This window comes from Anser anser (genome assembly GCF_964211835.1).
Source record: "Anser anser genome assembly, chromosome: 4".
NCBI lineage: Eukaryota > Metazoa > Chordata > Aves > Anseriformes > Anatidae > Anser > Anser anser.
Window position 1 is genome coordinate 30,534,135 of NC_139724.1, and position 20,055 is coordinate 30,554,189.

Here is a 20,055-nt window from a genome sequence, read left to right on the forward strand (position 1 = left end):
ATAAAATGATCAGCTAGTTCATGATGAAATAAAAGTCATGCACATTTTCATGTATGTATGTCTATATGAAAGCTATGCATTGTTCCTGAATTGTTAAGTGTAAAAATAATGGCAACATTGTAATGTGAAAAAAGTTAGTTTAGCAGATTTGTGAGTTTTAGCATTTGTACTTGTGCTAAGTGCTTATTAGGCATAAGAAAGTCAACAGCAATTTTTCAGCAGTTGGAAACTTGCAATTCTATACTTTCCCTTTTAGTGAAAGTCATTTTCTTTGGCAGTTGAAATTGTAAGTGTGGGGGGGAGAACATCCCACTGATATCTACAATCACTTATAAATATTTTAGTTTTTGTGTTTTAATCTCAAAAGCAAAAGCAATCCTGGCCTAAAACATATCATCAGTTTAAAAAAAAAAAAAAGTGGGTTAATGGAAGAAAAAATGTCAAAGCACCAGAAAATTAAAGATAGCAAGTAGGAAACAATGCAAATGATAAGGGAAGAAAATGATAAGGGCTGTGTGTTGTCTCCAACCACTTACCCCAAACTCCTCCACTTCTTCTTCCTGCAAGTGAGAGCCAGGAAGAGTAAAGCATGGGTTTAAGAGACAGAGAAAGATCACAAGCTCAGAAAGAAAAAGACCAGACCCAAGGACAAGCAGTTCTGGAAGCCCACAAACATTAAAAAGAGCCTTGACTTGGGCAGTCAGATATTATAAACTCTTCTAGTTCAAATTAAGAAAAAGAATATGCAATAGGCTGGTCTAACATGAAGCCAAAGATCATTCACTCCACATTTTCTAACATCACTAGCTTAAACTATTTCAGATACAGTCCCATTTCTATTTAATCAAAACAATAAGGCTTTCACACATTGACATTTCAAACAGACTAATACATGTGTTCAGGAGAGTGTTTTCCTCTCCCTCCCAGTGTTGGAAGTTCTTATTATTATTATTTTATATATATATATATAAAATAACTATCAGCTAAGAAATAATATAAAACATTTATTTATATGTATATATTCGTAAACAGAATTCAGTGATTTCTCCAATTTTAGAACTGGCTTTGATATATACAATACACAATCTTAGTAATTTGTTAACAAGAAAAAAACTCCTCATAGTAATTCAGTTCAGCACGAAAGAGGTAGAGGCCAGCCATGAAACTGAAAAACTTTCTGCGCATACAGAGCTCACTGAACTACCACCGAGGGCCTGCTGATAGGAAAATAAGTAATATAATTTTTCTTCCAAGTACATAGAGGGGCATTTGAAAAGCACCTTTTTCACCTAGCTTTCCCTCAGTTGAGAAAAGCTCTGCCTTACACAACAAACTTACCTAGTTCTAAACATTAAAGCAGGATCCATGTTAACAGATGCCATGCGACCAACATGGCGTATTTCCTTCGCAATCATTCTCAGCTTCTCAAAGTTGACCAAGCCCTCCACTTTTGAATCGTTTCCTAGAATCAACAACAATTAAGATCATCATTTATCACGTAGCAAAGTTGGTTCTCCTTAGCCAGTAAAAGATGATGTACTTCTGCTTTTACCTTCATGAAGGAATGTAAGGTCTTTTTTGATAACAGGAAACAAGGGAATAATAGGGGGCTGCAGGTTTTGGCTGTTAAGGACATTACGATATTTTGCCATATTCCTAGATGGATCAAACAAGTCCTGTAGATCTTGAAACAGTTTTTCGTACTTGCTTGGAAGCTTTTCCCAAGTAGTTCGGAGCCTTGCAACTGGTGCCAAATTCAGGCCACTTGAAACAACAAAAAAAAGTACAAGAAGTTCAAGAGGAATAGAAAGAAAAAAATAAATCCTAGAAAAGGCCGTGTTAAATTTTGTATGGGAAAAATACCAACTATCCAGAATAGTATAGCACAGCAATGTTAATAAAATAACAACTGAAAACTTCCTTTTGCCAGCATGTATTACAGAGCAATTAATTTCATTTTTATAAAAGCTATAAAAACTGAAGGTATCTGTATGACGTAATCAAAAGCAGATATAAGTGACACTTGTAGAAATTCTCTACAAGATTTAATTACCTGCACTTATTCTAACTACTTTGGAATAGCATCTGAATTGGATAACAATATCATAATACAGAAGTACCTCAGACTGGCAGAAAGAAAAAATCTACCTACTTCCTATTTAGATGGTGATAGCACAGTGACCCAACTTCTTGCTGCAATAATCCATCTGACTTTGTTGTATCTAGATCAAATTGTTATAACAGACTCTGTATATGAGGCTATTCTAAAGCTGTAGCTGCTACAGAAATGTTTTCCCCTCCCTTAATGACATCAGCAAAGGGTGTATATTACACAGCGGCTAGCCTGTCTTGCTATTCATTTCTAACTATCAAGAAGCTTGCTATCTAGAACCTCTCCCTCATTCAAGTTCTTGCTAGTAGGCAGGCTGCTTATTTGTTACCGACGCCTGCTGAAATAACTGAGCTAAATCTTTAGATTTTTATGTCTGGCAGATGCTGACTGATTATTAACAATGCATCCTTGACTTTGGAGTTTGCCATGTTTCATTGGATAGTATTCAAGCCCAATGATCTTCAGAACAAATGTCACAGTCAGTCTGTTGATTCAATGTGGCATGGGCTTTTGCCAGACACTCATAAAATTGTCATTTATAATGCAGCTTGCCCAAGCTTTTTCGTAGGAGGCAGTATTTAATTTTTTAGGTTTCTTTTTCCTGCATAACCTGGGAGACTCCAAAGGAAAGGAGAACGTTTTACAAATGCATAAAACCACAAACATTAGAATTTCCTGCTTTTTTTAATTTTACTACAGTACTACTAAGAAAGGTTTCTGTTTGAGATTTTCAGTACTTTTTTGTTCTTATTAAAAGATCTTTATTTGCAGCTTATCATGTAGCATTGTGATCCGTTATTGACTATTATCAGAGTTTCATCCAAGAAACTGCTGATACAAAGAAAACCACAGTTAACATATCATGTCTCAATGAATTCAAGATACTGGGAACTATAAAACGAGCTTCCTTTTGGAAAATAACCCATTCATTTATGATAACGTTATCATTCTTCTTCATATACCTGATTTTTTTTGGTCTTTGTTTTTAGGTAAGTGTAGTAGCTTCTCTACTGTCATGTTGACAGTGCCTCTAGCCTCACTGTCTTGAGCAGTAAGTACAAAAACAGTAGCATTCCTAATAATATTTTAGCAAACATTTCCATGTCAAGTTCAGATTTCTGGAAAATACTTTCCTTATTGCATTGTCAAGTGCTGAGGTTAGCAGTATGAATTAGTTTACTCTGTTTAATACATTTTTTAAAAACTGACATAAATAAAGCTTTGTTTTTTATTTAGAATTTATTCAGAATTACAACTATTAAGGTGCAATACCTAATGATAGCAAACATCGAGTTGAAGTTCTTGCATTCTCTGCAGTGTAGTGCTATCTTAATGAAATGCTTGATGATTTTCATCCTTTTCAGCTGGTTGGTTTCTCTTAGAATCTCAGAAGCTACCCAGAATGTTTCTTGATTTATTACTTCTTCAAACTTTTTTAGATTAGTGCAACCTGTTTTTGATTTCAGTTTAAACAAGTCATCTATGTATTCTGTGGGTTCAATGTTACGGAATAGCTCAAAGTTTCTCATGGAGAGCTGAGTAGCCACCTCAACAGTACTGAGCTGCAGTAGGGAAATTTGACTCTCTCTTAGTAACTCTTGAGCATCTTCATCTGAACAAAGGGTTTCTGTTTCCATGTTGTTCTTCAGGTAATACCTATAAAAACAAAATTCCAAAACAGACTTGATCGAATATACTCAAATACTAGTGAAAATTAACGACCAGTTGGCATCATAGAATAAATTGAATTTCAAGACACTTAGATATTAATTAGAAGCATAAGAGGTGATTTCTTGTAAAGAAACAGAATTTCAGTAATGAAATAATGCTCCTATTAACATTTTAATAAATAATAATGCTCCTATTAACATAATTTAATAAACTGGCATAGTCAACTTTAGCTCACAGTGTCTAATCTCACCTGCCACTTAGCTGTATCCTGTCAGCAAGCTTGGATAACTGATCAGGAAGCCTCCTTTGTTTGATTACACCCTCAGGTGTGACAGAGACTTCACATAGTGAATATGCATCAGGGGTTGCAGTGAGAGCAAATTCCCTGATGGCTTGGATGACCACTTCTTTTGCTGTTGTGTCCTTACTGATCATGATGTAGCGACTTTGCTGATCTGCCTTGAAAACCCTCAGAACTTGATCTGGTAAGTCTGAAAAACAATTACATACAAGGTATGCAATTCAGTAATGCAGAAAAAAATTAACGGTATAAGAACAAGCAAAAATATTGGTCACATTGAATCAAATTATAAATTATTACTCTTTATTTCAGTATCACTGTTTCACCTCTCCCATTCTAATAGAATACTTTGTTGTTGTTGTTGTCTGTGTGTTGTTTTGAAATGAAAGACTAGTTCTATAAGCTACCAGGTTAAGAAGAAGAAATTAGGCTATCAGTGGAACAAACTATGAAAATATGTAAACATTTGCAAAGTATGGACAGATAAGCTAATATGCAGCCCAATTTTCGCAGGTGTTCAGTGCTGGTAAGTTTCATTCAAGCCTGAGAAAAATCAAGGACAATCACAACACTACCCTGTGCACTGACATATGATCAAATTAAGTGATAGGAGTGTCAGTCTTCTTAAGGATGCTTTTAAGACACTTAGCTACAAGTCTGACACTCAGCTACAGTGCCACACACAAAGGGAAGAAATTACCGATACAAATAGCTGGAAGACGTGGGTGTAACGGCCAGCTGTATACATAAATAAGCTGCAGTAGCATTAATGCATCCAAGTATTTAACTACCAAAATAGACAATCCTTGATATGTTTAACTGATAATATTAAATGTAATAGATAGTTTTAGCTCTTAATTGCTAAAATATTGGCACAGAGAGCAAGCTTTCGGAGACAGAAAAATTTTCTAAATATTTGAGTTCCAAATACTGTTTCAAATGTTTGATGACAAACCCTACAGTGAACACCTACAAGGCAGCTGTTTTTAGGAAACCTAGAAAATCATCAGCCTAACAGCAAATGTTGTATTTGCTATCTCCATAATCTTGTTAATGGTTTGAAGTCTAGATGCATTATCAGCTGAAGTTTCTTGATTATCATGGTATTATAAAGAGAAAACAAAGAGCTAAAATAGTACTGCTGTCCACCAGTGGACTTTATTTTTAAAACTTTTAACTGACAAGATAAAGTACTTTCTATTTATTTATTTTAATTTCTTCCCTTTATTACAAATAACCTTTTCTTGGTTTTGGCATAATATCTGGTCATCTGTTCTTTCTTTGATTAACATTTATTTATAAAGATCATAAAGGTCATATGAACAAAAAAATAGAAAACAATAGAAAGCCTTCTGAATCTACAGCCAGAAGTGATAACTATTTTTAAAGATACTGAAAAAATAACAGCTGCTAGATGAAAACATTCACTTTGATACAACCACAATCTTATTTGACAGCTTATGATAAAGAGACCTGAATGTGCATAACGTGTGGTAACATGTTTTAAGTTACTACAAAAAGATCTATTCAGGAACAGAAATCTTGTGACAAAAGAAGCAAAAATGTCATCCTTCTACTGCTCCATGTCTTCAACATCATCATTTGGAAAGCAGTAAGATAAACCTCTCTCACATGACTTGGCTTACATGCCACAAGGGCCACTTATGCTTAAACATTTCAGTTTACAAATTACATTACGCCCATAACTTTTAAGCTCACATGAGTATGTTTGCAACTTGAGAAACACTAACATTCATGCACATTAAAACTGAGTGATTATATTATAATTTACACACAACATGCATCAGTGTAGGCCAATGTTTAGCCATTTCCAAGTACTTGAGTAAAATCTATACTTATTTGTTTTAAACCAATTTTGATTACCTGAAGAAGAATACAGAGTAGAGCCTGAAATCATTTCTACATTTTTTGACATTGTGGGAAAGGCAGATGCCAAAGATGCAGCCATTCGAAGAAGCTACTAAAAAGAGCATGCTCTCTAGATCCTGTTAAGTCTTGCCATTACAGAAATACTTGCCACTCAAAGGAATGATGTAAAGATGGGAAACTTCTGTACACAATACTAAGGTGGGAACTCACTTAATACTCACAAACAGCAAGTATTTTGTGCAAAGAGAAAATAACTTCAGTGATCCAGCAGAGCAGGTTAATATGAAGAAATGTAGAGAAAAACAGAGTACCATCATCCTTCTACTGTATATTACCATCAAATTTCTCAGGATGCAAACCTAGCAGAGCTGGTAGCAAAAGCACTACACAGAATACAGAGAAGTTTACAAGCAACAGAAATTACTACAGACATAGCAATGTCAGCAAGTTATTCAGTACAATGGTTTTTTAAATAAATCAGCACTTGAAGAGAATTGTAATCATCCACTTCACTCCTTTTCAAAAAAGGAAACTGGAACGAAGAGAGCAATGTTTTATGATAGGAATCTAGTCACTTACATAGCTTGTATGGGGTGAAAAAAGTAACAATAACTGACAGCTCATCATTACTATATTATTTTGACTTACAATCAAACAGAGAAGAGAAATCAAAGTATTATTGACTGTTTGAACATTAAAAAATAAAACTTTACAAGTATATTCGAAAAAGCCAGTGCAAATTGGAAGAGAAACTAAAATGACTCCCTGCAGATTTCAAGCTAAAAAAAGTGTTCTTATTTCCTCCTCAAAGACTATCCTTCTAAAACAAGTTGTTTTATTCTCTGTCCTGAGGGATATCCCCCAAAGCCTCAAAGGACAGCCACTCTACTACTATTCTCTTTCTTCTCCAGTGCATTCAATTTAGCACAAGCTGCCTCCATCTGCAGCTTTAATTTATGCTAACATAATAAAAGAAATTAAAATTGTAGGCTTTAATTTTTTTCTCTGTCTTTAAGCATACAGTGGTATAATTCAACTCTTGCAACCATCCCTAAAGCCCTTAAGGTATATGTTTTTGATTGCATACTCCTCTTTCCCCACCCCCCGGCTTCCCAGCCAGGAAAAAAAAAATTACACTTACAAAGTCCTTTAAAAATATTCAGTGCATGGACATGTGTGTGCGTTTTAAGAAAAAAAAGAAGTAATTACTTACTACATTTTCTATAAAGACAATGCAAAAGCTGCGGTAATAGTGAAGCAGGGGCATTACATCATTTTCTATCTTGCTTCCCCAAAGCAAAAGCCAAACAGTAAAACATCATTTATTTATTAAAATTCTCTGAACTCCATCTGCAACTGAAGGATATTCAGAACTGCAATGGCTTTTCTTCTTGATAAATGGGATTTGCTTGAATCCTGAGAAAACACTCCCCATAGCTCTAGTAGTGAGCCATTTGCTGTATTCAGCACATTATGAGAATGTCCGGTCTAGGTAAGTGGCAAGCTGGAGAACTGACTTTCCACCCATTTATAGATAAAGTGCTGACTAAATAGTCACGCACTTACTGAAATATCTTCAGTGTTGGAAACGGTTATATATTTTTAATCTCACAACTAATCTTCCCACTCTCCCAGAAGCAACCTTAGACACCGGAACAAAACAAAAATGAAACAAAAACCACACACCACTTTCTTGTAGTCTTCTTCTCTAGTGCTCCCCCCAAATGAGATGAAGCGATGCTCAGTATTGCAGTTTCAAGAGTAAAAACTGTACCAACTTGGATAGTACGTAAACTGATATTTAAGCACTGTCATTTTAGGTAAGGTTTGAAATCCCTCAGACTTCGGAAGGCACTGAATTGTTGGTTCTGTTTTTGAGAAATACTCTTAAGTATTAGACTAAAACTACCAAGTGTCTGCACAGCTATCGTCACTAGGTCCTTCTCCAGCAGCTACCTTTTAACAACAAAAATTTGGATACCTGACACAGAGAAGGTTTCATGTTAAGAACCTTCTTGCAGGCAGATTAAGAGCCCAAATCCCTCCCCCTCCAGGATAGCCAGCTAAACGCTTCTGATATGATAAAGCTCTCAAGGTTCTCATTCTCCTCCTTTTTCACTCTCGCTCCTCTCCCAACCAATACTTTGTTCCTCTCTGCTAAATACAGTGGTTGATTTTTTGTTTTGTTGTTGTTTGTTTTTTAGTATTTCAGAATGGATTTTAAATCACTTTATATACAAAGCATTCAGCATATAGCTCTAGACTCTTCTAGAGAAGGGGAAGGGCAACTAAAAGGCAACTTGAAAACGCTGTCCTTTACAGATGTAGTACAAGATTGTATAAGAAGTTAAGAAGCCTGTTCAGAAAAAGACTGAAACAAACAACGTGTCCAATGTCCTTTCAATTTAATCTAAGCTTATGATCTCCCATGTTGTTTCAAAATACTGCAGTCTTTGTAAAAACTGTTCTATCAGGGCAGACTATAAAATACAAAGCAAAAAAAAATTTTCACTGGCCAAGAGTAAGACAGTAAGAGGCATTCTGTGTACAACACACTTCAAGAACATTCATCTGTACGCATCTGGGTAAAGCATATTGGAGCAAGGTAACAAATCCTAATTCATACACGGCTAATCTGTGGGTGACAGTGTACAGTTAATAAAAACTTCATATATACTTCAAGCTCTGGAAACCCAAGAAAAATAAATTTTTAAAAAAAAGTAAATTCTATGGTGTAGAACAGCCCCTCACCTGGAGTTGTATTGAAGTCCAAGATGCGGTGATGGGACTGCAGTAGATCAGGGTTACTGGATGACAGGGTTCCACTGACAGGTAAAGCAGGAGGAATGTGCTTCGTTTGCCTCAGTCCTACAATGCTGTCATCCTGAGACTGGCCAATTCCAATGTCACTGCATCCAGAAAGAAAGAAAATCAGCACTTACAAACATTCAGAGCTTGGGCCATAGTAGTGGCACGTGGGGGTTTCTATAATACATTTTCCACGCTTTGAGGAATTGCTGTTTAGAAGTTAATATTCTGCAGACAGCAGCGCTTGCTGTCTAGATTTGTCAACAGCACCCAAATGTCCACTCACCTTGATCAGACCTGCCTGCTCACACTGACAGCAGATGCTCATGCTCACCACTAAGCTCTGAGGAGCTGCTACACTTGTCATATTTTCATTATTTTTATCCCAAGGGCCAAGATCTTTATTCAAAAGATGCATCATCATTCCTGCATCACCCCAACTTTGACTAGTACTGCTGTCCCCTCAAAGCCACTGACAACTGAATCTCATAGATCTTCCACCCCATCACAAACAGGATTTGCAACTGTATTTCGGGAGTTACTGTAACCATAGAGCAGCCTAAGATCTCTCAACAGACAGATAATGGAGGATTGTTGAGCTCATCCATTTCAGCCTTCCTACCCTGTATCACCTTCTCAGAGTTCCTCTTCACTAAATATAACTGAAATGACACCAGCTGACTTGGAAGGCTACAGAACATATCCACAGGTGGGTGCTACTGGTATTCCCTCCAAAGTGCCTAACAGGTGCAAATAAAGCATTCTGTAATAAAAGTGAACGATTTTGTCTATTAAATTGTGAAAGGCAGAGTCTCAAAGGTCAGTAGTGCTAGATGGATCAGAGACAGAGCTATCATCCTACTATAGCAGGAATTAATCTGCTTATTGCTTGGAAGCTCATAATCAGCAAGAGAAGGAGAGTGACTGCTATAGGACATTGAGGAGCTAGGTGTTGAACTTTTCTACAAATTCAAACATCATGTTTTAAATTTCAAAAAAAGTAATGTTTCTAAAGTTCTTAGCTTTCCCCTAAGTGTCCATATATTTAACTGGAAAGTAGTTACTCAGTTTACTCTATTTTTAAAATTTAGAACTCACTCTGACTCTGATTTCAAGTTATGCAAACCAGAAATTAACCCCCAAAATTTCAGCACTAGAAGACTCCACACCCCATGAAGATATTTTGCCTAGTGATGAGGACAGTCTAATTTATTTTGTGGGTCAAAGGAAATTGCTTTTTTTTTTAAAAAAAAAAGGCATTTCTGTTACTTTCTGTATACACTTGCCATGCAGGGAGATAGCATGAAGAAATTACTTCCCTGCTGAATAACAATGTGATAGAAAGGATAGTGGAATAGCAAGTGTCCAATTGCTTCAATATAAAGCATGCTCTGCATCCCACTGAAGGGCTGCAAATAGAGAGGAGAGAGAGGGGCTCTCTCTTCATCTGGGATGTTCCACTCTGGGCCAGGCAGAGCTCTGCTACAGCTGGAGGTGGGAGCCACATTTAATCCTTATTTGAAGCAAAAACCTTCTGAATCTGAAGGGGCAACAAGTACAGAAGCCAGAGAGCTTATGCAGTGGCTGCGGCCAGAGGCACACTTCAAGAGATGCCTCAGAGCTGGCAGAGAGAAGATTTCACAGTAGCTCCAGAGGAAATGGTGCTATTTGCTCAACTTCGAGAGTTTCTTGACGTTATCAGACTAAAAAGCAAGACTGAAGAAAGGCATTATCTCCTGCTCAGAATTTGTCTTTGTCACTACTTTAAGATCTCACGAAGCTGACAAACTCTAAGAGTTAGCTCACTAGCTTAAATTTTTTTTTTTATTATTTTTTTTAAGATATGTTCTAGAGACACTGAGACACCTGCAACATTCACCTTCAAGAAAAGGTGGACAGTTTCACCTCATAAGCTGGCCAGCTGACTCATGAAGTCTTTAAATACCTACTTTAATAAGTAAATCAGCTTTTCCATCCCACTTGATTTTTTTTTTTGATTTTTTTTTTTGAAAATGTGAGAATAGGTAAAGTCCTTTAATAATGAATGGTATTGCATGTATTAGGAAGAACGAGACAGAAGTTTCTACAGAACAGGAAGAAAAGCACAAACAGGCAAATCTACAGCTACACATCTCTATGCAGAAACTGTGCAGACAGACAACTGAACGTCAACAAGCTTTGCAGACAAACTGCTATATATAAAACGCACAAAGTAAAGCTAGTGAAAGGACAATAAAATAGGTCAAGTGTACTGTTTTTCTAACTCTTACCCAAAGAGGTCCCTGAACAGAAAAAGTGCACAAAAATGAAAGGAATCAAAGAAAAAAGTGAAACCAACACGAGAATTTTATGCAAAAGCTATGAATAATGGTGAACAATGCAAAAATCACACCCAAGACGATGCATGGCTCATCACAGGAACAAACATACAAGGCCCGTGAAACAAAAAGAAAGTTGTAAAGACAAACAGCATAAAATGAGGATTTACAGATTCTCCTCTACTGAAATCCATCTGCATCAATTTGAGAAAGATTCATTACTTGTATATAATCGTTTACAATCCATAAACCTTTACGTCAGTAACATCCTATTTATTCTGTTGCTAATAAGTTTCAGAAGAGTATTAATTTTTTGAGTGGGAATACCTAATAAACTTTTTTTTTTTTTAATGATAGCAGGAAAAAATCCTAGATTTTCAGTATAGGTGTCTTTTTCATGAGTTTACATAACATAGATGTTCCCCAATGGTATGCCGGAAAGGAAAATACAAGAGAAAATACTTATTACACATCGGCTACCCTCTACAATTCATTGCCATTTTCATGTTCCTCCCATTGATGCCATCTGTCTTGGACAAGAACCAGATTCCCATAAAATCATATAAAGCTCATTGTTTCTGAGTTCCTCATCAGAATCCCATTTCTAAAAGGTGTTCATAGAATAAAAGGTATCAGAAACCAGATTTAGCTTTATTCTGTCGGAGAACCCAAGTTAGAATTTTAACCTTAGTCTCCTTTATGGCATCATGCATACATTCTTATAGACCACTGGAATGCGTATAGATTGGATTTACTACTTCTACCAGCAATTTGCAAGCAAAACTGCTTACGGAGTTAGTATGAAATTAACTGCCCAGGATACTTCCAGTTAATAGTTATCTTAAAAGAAAACACAAACCAAGAAGAAGTATTTATGCCATTGCTGTATAAGAATTAAATATATTCCTATTGACGTCACAAATTGCATTGTTAGCAGCCTATTGTCATTCAAATATTCAGACTAGCATTTTCCAGTATATTTTAGAAGATACAAAAGTGTTTTGTAATAATTAAAGAATTAACAATTCTTTAACAAAATAAATTTTTGTTTTCTAACAAAAATAATTAAAGAATCGCAACAAATTTTAAGTATCATGAGAAGTTTTTAAAAACATAACACGATGCAAGTATTTAAGAAAAAAACACTCACTTGTATGGTTTCTGAGGCAGAATGCTGATTCGAGTCTTGTCAAGTATCTTCTTTAATTTATTTCTTCCCCCAACTGTGTTGGCTTTACTTTTCTTATTTACTTTTTCTAGTCCTATTACCTGCTCCACATCAACAGCAAGGTCTGGGATAGAATAACGGCTCGCCTTTTTAATATCACCAATTTTAGGCAGGTGGGGAGCACCATTTCTTTTTTCCTCGGACAACCGTGTTAAAAGTTCTTTAAAAACTGCACAAGAGAAAAGAGTGGAAAGAAGAATAAAAATGTAAAAAAGACTGTGCACCTGACCAGTGTAATATAAATTGTTATAAAAAAATGTTTAGCACATTCTGTTAATTCACGTATTAACTGAATTTAGAGATAAGACAATTTTATTTTTTTAAAAAAGGACACTACTTTTCTGTAATAATCAGGAAATTGGCCCAGCTTGGAAAAGAAATACACTAGATGACCACATGGTTGCTTGGATGGCGTCAGCAGAAGGAATTTGATTTTTCAGTCTAAGGACATAGACTTCTGCAGACTAGTAGCATGCATAAGAGTACACTAGACAAAAATGACATAAGAAAATTAACCACCGTAAAGGAAGGTTTTAAACTGATGGCCAGCAATGAAAGCTCACAGACAGGCAACAGTTAGCAACAGGATCAAAAGTCAGAAATCAGAATGGAAACTAACAAAGTCATAAAACAAACAAAAAATGAGAAACTATGAGAATACTTAAGAGACATCTTGGACGTTTGATATGGCTGTTTTGTCCACCTGCCATATGTACAAGAAAACTTGAAGTCTTAGAAGGCCAACAGACTGGGTATAGCAAAATTCTAACCTCAAAAGGCTGGACTTATTACCGCTCCCAGTTGTCTCCCACAGCTCTCTAACAAAGAGTCATCTATGAGGCAGGCACAACTGATGAATTTGTTAATCAGTTCTTCTTCAACTTTGCACTTCACAAAAGTGACAATATATTTAAATACAAACAAAACCAATCTGGCGATCAAGTCAGACATTCGGAGAAATAGAAAAGGTATTCATAGATAAATGGGGAAAATTATCTGATGATTTGGTTTGTAATGATGAATGTACTTCTCAAAGATAATGAACCTGTGCTAGGACAGACTACAAGATTAATACTGGAGGCTACATAAAAGGTATGCGCAAATGCCTCCTGAATTTCAGAAAGCAATAAGAAAGGGTATTTTTGAATGTTTCTAAAGAAAACAAGGCCACTGCAATGGGTCTAGTAGAGAACATACCAAGAACTAGTGATATGTGTACAATCTTGTGTGTTGGATGTTGAGGTAAGGAAGAACTTAATTATTTACACATCTTTGTAAAGAATAACTTGTTTGTACAGAAATAGTATAATGTGTTTTTGAAGAAATGAGAGAATGATTTTCATTTTAGGAAGAAGAGAAGCCCTCTGTATTCTCAACAGCTCCCTCCTTATTATAAGTGGAAAACCACCATAAAACAGGGACGCATATTAAGACAGGGAAGGAGTAAGAAAAAAAAAGAATAATCAACTCAGGGATAAGGTTGGGGATACTAGGGGTTTTGATAAGATAAGCTAAGAAATAAAATGAATGTCAGCCAGCTGGCACTTACTGAATAAGTCTATGTTAAATATACAAAAGCAATTTGCTTTGAAAACAAAACAAAACAAAAAGAACAAAATCATTGTTTCTTTGGTATTCTCTATGAAACTGATGATTAAAAATACAGAATTGTAGAAAACGTGAGAACAATGGCGAGCAGCTTAGAATAAGTATTCAGAGCAAGGCTTTTACTCATATGTATGTATTCTTTTTGTCCTTAACAATCATCCATTCCTCCAGAAGTACACAACAAATTACTAAGAGACCTTAAAAACCAAAAATAATGGAGAGTTAAAGAAGAGCAAAGGAGAAACAATAACCATACTGTACAGAAAAGGAGTTTGGGGGCTAGAGAGAAATTAAATATAGGTGGGAAGATGCTGTTAAGAAATAGGAAACTGGTTTGGGGATTTGTTGATAAGGAATATTGCATGCAATGCACAGGAAGTAACTGTTCTGCTCTGATACTCTACCGTGATTTCGGTATTTGGAGCAAAGCAACAAGATTAAAAACTGAGAAAGCAAAATTTATGAAGAAATTACTTTTAGTTTTAAGACTAAAGCAACACATGATACTAAAAAAAACCAAGAGTTACAAAGAACACATACATAGAGAAACAAGTACATAACTGCTAAACAAGCACATACAGATGAAACATTAGAATCTTTACTGCACAGGAAAAAAGTCCCCAGGAAATAGATTTGACAAATGTCTTTTGGAGATAACCTAAGCATATTTAACCATCAATTAATTCAGTGACATCCTGTGGAAATATTCTGTCCTACTTATTTGCAATGAAGAACCTCATCCTGAAAGAGGTATTTCGGGAACATATCACAAAATTATGTTAATAATCCAAGTGTCCAGTGGTAAAAATTAAATAAAACAAACAAATTGTTTATTTCTTATGATGGTAACTGAGCTCCCGAGCTGCTTAAAGACTCCTTCATGACTTCGTAAGTACTTGTAAGAGAGAGAGAAAAGATTCGGAGGGTAGTGAGATTATCATCACCTAGCTGGTCGGAAAGTTTTTATTAACCTTGTTACACTCACAAGGCACAGACTGAAAAAGTATGAGCATACGCCATTGACACATTAAAATCACCAAACAACTGAACTTCCAAAAAAGGCTTCTTTCTAGAGGAAGGACTGTTACACATATGGACATGTTTTATAACTGCAAGCTAAATGGTTACTGCAGTTCCTCTTAATCCAAAAATATGCACTTGTGAGAGTCAAGTGACTTCATATAGGATGTTATTTGAAATTTTTTCTCTACGATTTTGAACTCTGACTCTTTAGAAGCTGCAAACCTCCTTTTCCTATTCTTCCCACCTCCGAAGTATTTCAAACAATCATTTTAAGTCATTTTCAAATGTTTTATGTACAAAATTAAAAATTCCATCTAAATTAGAACACAAGTTAGCACGAAGTGCACACCAACTTACCAAATAAATTGGTTTTCACAGTGATAGACAGATGAGTGTTATTTCTAAGGATTTCCATGGCTTTTGACAGCTGAATGTTTTCAAAGTTTTGACCATTCACTTCCAGTATCTAAAAATAAAAAGAGGTAGTTATTTTTATTTAGTGAAGAGAAAGGGGGGGAAAAAAGGGGAAAAATAAAACATTTTAAAATTACATACCTGGTCTCCACGTTTCAAGCCTGCTTCTGTAGCTTTGCTACCAAAATCGACACTGTCAACAAAGATGCCAAATCCCTTTTCTGACCCTCCCAGCAAGATAAAAGGCAAAGGGGCTTCTCGAGATGGTTTTGTTAAGGTTATCAGTCTTCGTTTCGCTTTAGCAGCACAAGCAATATTTAACAGCCTCAAATGTCCACCCATTTTCTATAAAAAAGAGAAGCATAATGAGTTATATGTAATAGACTGCTCCCCACTATCTAAAACTGTCAGAAAAAATCATTCTTACCTCCCTCTCCAAATTGTTCTCAAATTCTTCCAGAAATCGAGTCATAGCAGGATCTCCTTCAAAATCATTGAAGTGATTGTTCACCCACAACAATACTACCCGTGTAACCTGAAAATTAATCAATAATTTAAGTATTTCCCAAGAAAGCCCAGATCAACACTATTGCTAAGTCCTTTAAAAATACTGCTTCTTAAAGCTTCTCTAAGCTTCCATCAGGATCCTAAATACTATATACCCAAACTTCACTGTTATGCAACCATTTACCATGAGGAGAGAATGAAGTATAAAAATTGCTTAAGGGTTGTATTTCATATAGATTACTAAAAGTTAGAAAATTAACGCTGGCTGTACCAAAGTTGTTTGAGCAGGGAATAGAGCACACACAGGTATGAAGCACTAAATTAGATCAATTTCTGATTTGTAACAACAATTTCCTGTCCACATACATTTCCAAATCTGCTTAATTCTTCAAGCACACGATTACAAAGCTTCCTTTTTTTTTTTATTGGCTCTTGAAACTCACAGTAGTTGAGATAAGCCACCATTAACTTCATTAGGCATTTGCCCGTGTAAAAGAGTTATTGTATGTTTACAGAGGCAGGAAAAAGGAGCTATTGTGAGAAGCAGGAAAGAGGTCTTAACAGCAAATACATGTAATTCTCTTCCTTACATTCAATCTTTTGGTTTACACCTCCTCCCTTCTCTTCATCCCCTAGCTCCCCCATTCAACTATAATTATCAAGTTCAGAAGAATGTTAGCTGGTATTTTACAGTTTGTTAGGGAAGGAAAAAAAATGATACTATCAATTAATATTCCTGAACAGTAAAGCCACAAAACAAGAGCCTTTCTTTTTCTATTTCTTTTTTTTTTCTTTCTTTTTTTTTTCCTTTTAAATATATACTCCCACTGAAATTTGATCTTTAGATGTGATTTGACCTGGAACATCAGCAGCACTTGTCCTGACAAAGTAGAATATTTTTGACCTTTAGAATTAAGATTGATTCATGCAATTTTCAAAAAGCTCCTTAATCAAAAATGGTTGCTCCACTCGATGTTCTCAAAAATACAGGTATATTTCTTCTGCTGGGGAACCAAGTCAATAGGGGAAAAAAAAAATGAACATTTCAAGAACTGGAGCTTAGAACAGAATCTCATATAAATTTTAATCACACAGCTAGCCACTGTCAGTTCTTGGCCTCTGCACAAAACCTAAACCTCTTATGCTAAAGATCTGCGACAAAGCATCCAAAAGCAAACTCTGCTACCCTCATGGGAGCTGTATGGTTTATTGTGTTTATGCAGTTTCCAAGCGGGTTCCCTTTTGTCCTGAAAAACAAATGAATTCAGAAGACTTGCTGAAATTCACGACCAATCTAATCAACTACTATAGAAGTCCTAGAGAGATTAGATTTCTAAAAGGAGATAACAGCATAGTTTCTGCACTACAGCTTCCAGCCACAGGGAAGTAGGCTAGGGGTAGCACTCCTGGCATATTTGAGACATTTTCATCTTTAAAACTGAAGATGAACTTCCTTTCTGTTAAACATCTGTGTTGAAAATGAAAAAAATGTGGATCACATTGGAAGACCCAGATGATGTCTAGTGAAATTTGGGACAACTACAATTTTTAAGCAAAACAGGAAGTTGCAAGCCATACCACATCATATATTTTAAAATACTTCAGTATCAATGCTGCTTTCAAAGTAGGGACTTCTTGCTGCACCCAGCAGACACTGCACTGAAAAGAGTTGAACAGTAACTTCCAGAAGAATGCCCCTACTCGTATTTCAACCAGGAGAGCAGCTCTAAAAAACGGTTTAAGTTATGTCAAGTACCCTAGTTGTAGGGAAAATCATAAGCAAGATTAGATCTCAAATGTCCCAGTCTATCACTGGCTACCGATGGTGCTTCATAAGTTTTTCTCACCCCTTTCCCTCTCCTTTGCCAGCCCCTAAACCAGACAGACAAAATCTTCCGGGTCCTGTGTTCCCCACTTACTTATCCTTTGCTCCTCCCAAGCTATTCCAATTTTTGCCTTTCCTGCATGTGAACCAATCAGCGGTTCTGTAAGGGCTGACCGATGACAGAAAGGGTTGGCTCTTGAGATGGCAGAACAAGAGCTGCTCTGTTTCCAGACCTGATACCAGCAACTGTGGTTGCTCATGCTTTTAGAGGCTATGGGGATTATCCATGGAGGACAAACAAAATAAGTCTAAAGATGGTATTATAGATCTGAAGGTCTAGCAGGTCTGTGCTGAACAATATTAGCTGCAGCTTTCCAGTGTACATAGCAGTCAGATTTTCACAGGAACAGTGAGCATTTCCCTGAAGCAAAGCCTTGCCTCTCTGCCAAACGTAAGGTCCTTTCTCCAACGTGCAGACAAACTAGCACTTCTAGTAGAAAAATACCCAAATATAAATAAAAGTTGAAAACCAAAATTTTAATATTATTCCCCTAGCTTAAAATTTGAAAAAAAAAAAACACTTTTTTTTTAAACTAGTGTTTTACATTTGACAAATACATACACTCGAAGTAAAGCATTACAGTGGGAAGCACAGTATAGTCTCAACATACAGTGTGCTTCTATCAGTGTGCCAAAACCGAATACACAGGGCCTCATTCTTATCTCATGATAGTTTTGACTGGGGAAGGGACTGTTTGATTGTTGTCTTGTATTTCTTTTTTTTCCCTAACACTGTGTAAGGCTCAATAGATTAGATTCTTAACAGTGGCTCTATTTTACAGTATCTTTATGTAAGGATAAATTATCACCAAATGTTTGCCAAATTGTGTTAATTACTATTATGTATAGACAACAGGACTCAGTTACATGCTCAAATTTCAAGACACAATAGAACTACATTAAATGATATTAAATAAAAATGCTAATTACTGAAAAAAGCTTTCCCTATACTTACAAGCAACTAAGTTAAGTAGTAATAACACAGCAAGGTAAATTATGGCTAATTTACCTTGCCTGAACAAGTTTGTACTTAAAGTACAATAAGAAGAAATATTTCTGTAGTTTTATCCATGCATTCTGTCACTAAAATTGTCTTCTTCAGTTGAGTCACTCAAAAAAATTTTATTTTATTCTTAGTAGCTTATATTTTCATGCACATAACAAGAGTATAAATTTTAGGGGATTTTAACCTTATCCCTGAGGCTGGGGTCATTGAACCACTCCAACAACTTCTTCCCCACTTCCATTGGGCTGGAAAGAAAGGTCCGATACGTCAACAGGAAGTCTTCTATAAATGTTGGGTCTACCACGGAGTGTTCTTCCACCAAATGCATTGTTAACCTTTCAGCTGTTCCCTAAATTAAAAAAGAAAGAAAAAACACTTAAAAATTAAAATACATTTTCAATAAATGAAATTTTTTTTCTTGTATCATATTGAAGAATTACACTAGAAAGAACAATACTGGTATCTACTGACTGATGAGATAAGCAAAGCTTCTGTAATTAAGTTTTATAAAAATCACTTCGTTACTCACGTGTATAACTTTTTAAAGTAGAAAAACTAGAAATTTTTACTTTCAAATACATGTTATCATACATATCTCATCTAATCCTGAGCCTTATTTGCCAAGTGCAGAAGTTTATAGAATACAGACCTTTGCAATACTCTTCCCCTTTTGCTTTTACCTTGATGACAATGTGGCCTTTTCTTGTTCCAGTGCGATCAAGCTCCCTGTGCTCCTTAACCATCACAATCTCCCCTTCCTCTTCTACCTTCTGCATGTTCTTTTCTACTTGATTGAGGATACGGCAATAATCTTGCTGGGCTATACAAACAAACTGGAAAGAATCATCACGCACCAGTATTAAAAGGTAAAGTCTTCAGGAAACCATTTAGACTTATGATGCAAGCATTCTATTAGTAGAAAAGGTAAAGAAGGTTCTCAACCTGCGGTTGGCCAAATCTGTTATTCCAGCAGTTCAGCTGGAATAAGCAGATGAATACACGGTATTTCCAATACAATCTTGTAATCAGAGGAGCCTAAGATTCATCAGAACAAAATGACTTAGCATTACCAGCCATTTTTGCTTAGCTGCTTAGATCTCCCTGCTTAATAATATTCCTAGTACCTACACTATCCAAATATAATTAAGACCACCCACTACAACTTGGAAAAAAATACACATACACTATGAATTGCAAATACTTGAGATTAACCTGTCTCCTTAAATTAACTTGGGCCATTAACTGAACGGAAATTAGTGGGTTTTTTTGATTGACAAGCTGCA

At 35.8% G+C, this 20,055-nt stretch overlaps 1 protein-coding gene across 9 annotated transcripts in view; it reads right to left on the bottom strand.

Moving 5' to 3' along the window:
* The window catches only part of RAPGEF2 (Rap guanine nucleotide exchange factor 2), a 184,704-nt gene that overhangs the window by 13,968 nt on the left and 150,681 nt on the right, over positions 1 to 20,055 (bottom strand). For 8 of the 9 annotated variants that reach the window (XM_083832688.1, XM_083832686.1, XM_083832691.1 and 5 more), the window contains 12 exons: positions 19,453 to 19,605; positions 18,957 to 19,121; positions 15,802 to 15,909; positions 15,516 to 15,719; positions 15,318 to 15,426; positions 12,252 to 12,498; positions 8,727 to 8,884; positions 4,035 to 4,275; positions 3,386 to 3,769; positions 1,553 to 1,764; positions 1,339 to 1,462; positions 537 to 560 (listed from right to left, as the gene is read on the bottom strand). In XM_083832688.1, the coding sequence (XP_083688814.1) occupies positions 537 to 560; positions 1,339 to 1,462; positions 1,553 to 1,764; positions 3,386 to 3,769; positions 4,035 to 4,275; positions 8,727 to 8,884; positions 12,252 to 12,498; positions 15,318 to 15,426; positions 15,516 to 15,719; positions 15,802 to 15,909; positions 18,957 to 19,121; positions 19,453 to 19,605 (2,129 nt within the window). The remainder of the gene's footprint in view (positions 1 to 536; positions 561 to 1,338; positions 1,463 to 1,552; positions 1,765 to 3,385; positions 3,770 to 4,034; positions 4,276 to 8,726; positions 8,885 to 12,251; positions 12,499 to 15,317; positions 15,427 to 15,515; positions 15,720 to 15,801; positions 15,910 to 18,956; positions 19,122 to 19,452; positions 19,606 to 20,055) is intronic. The other variant, XM_083832687.1, reaches the window with a different exon arrangement.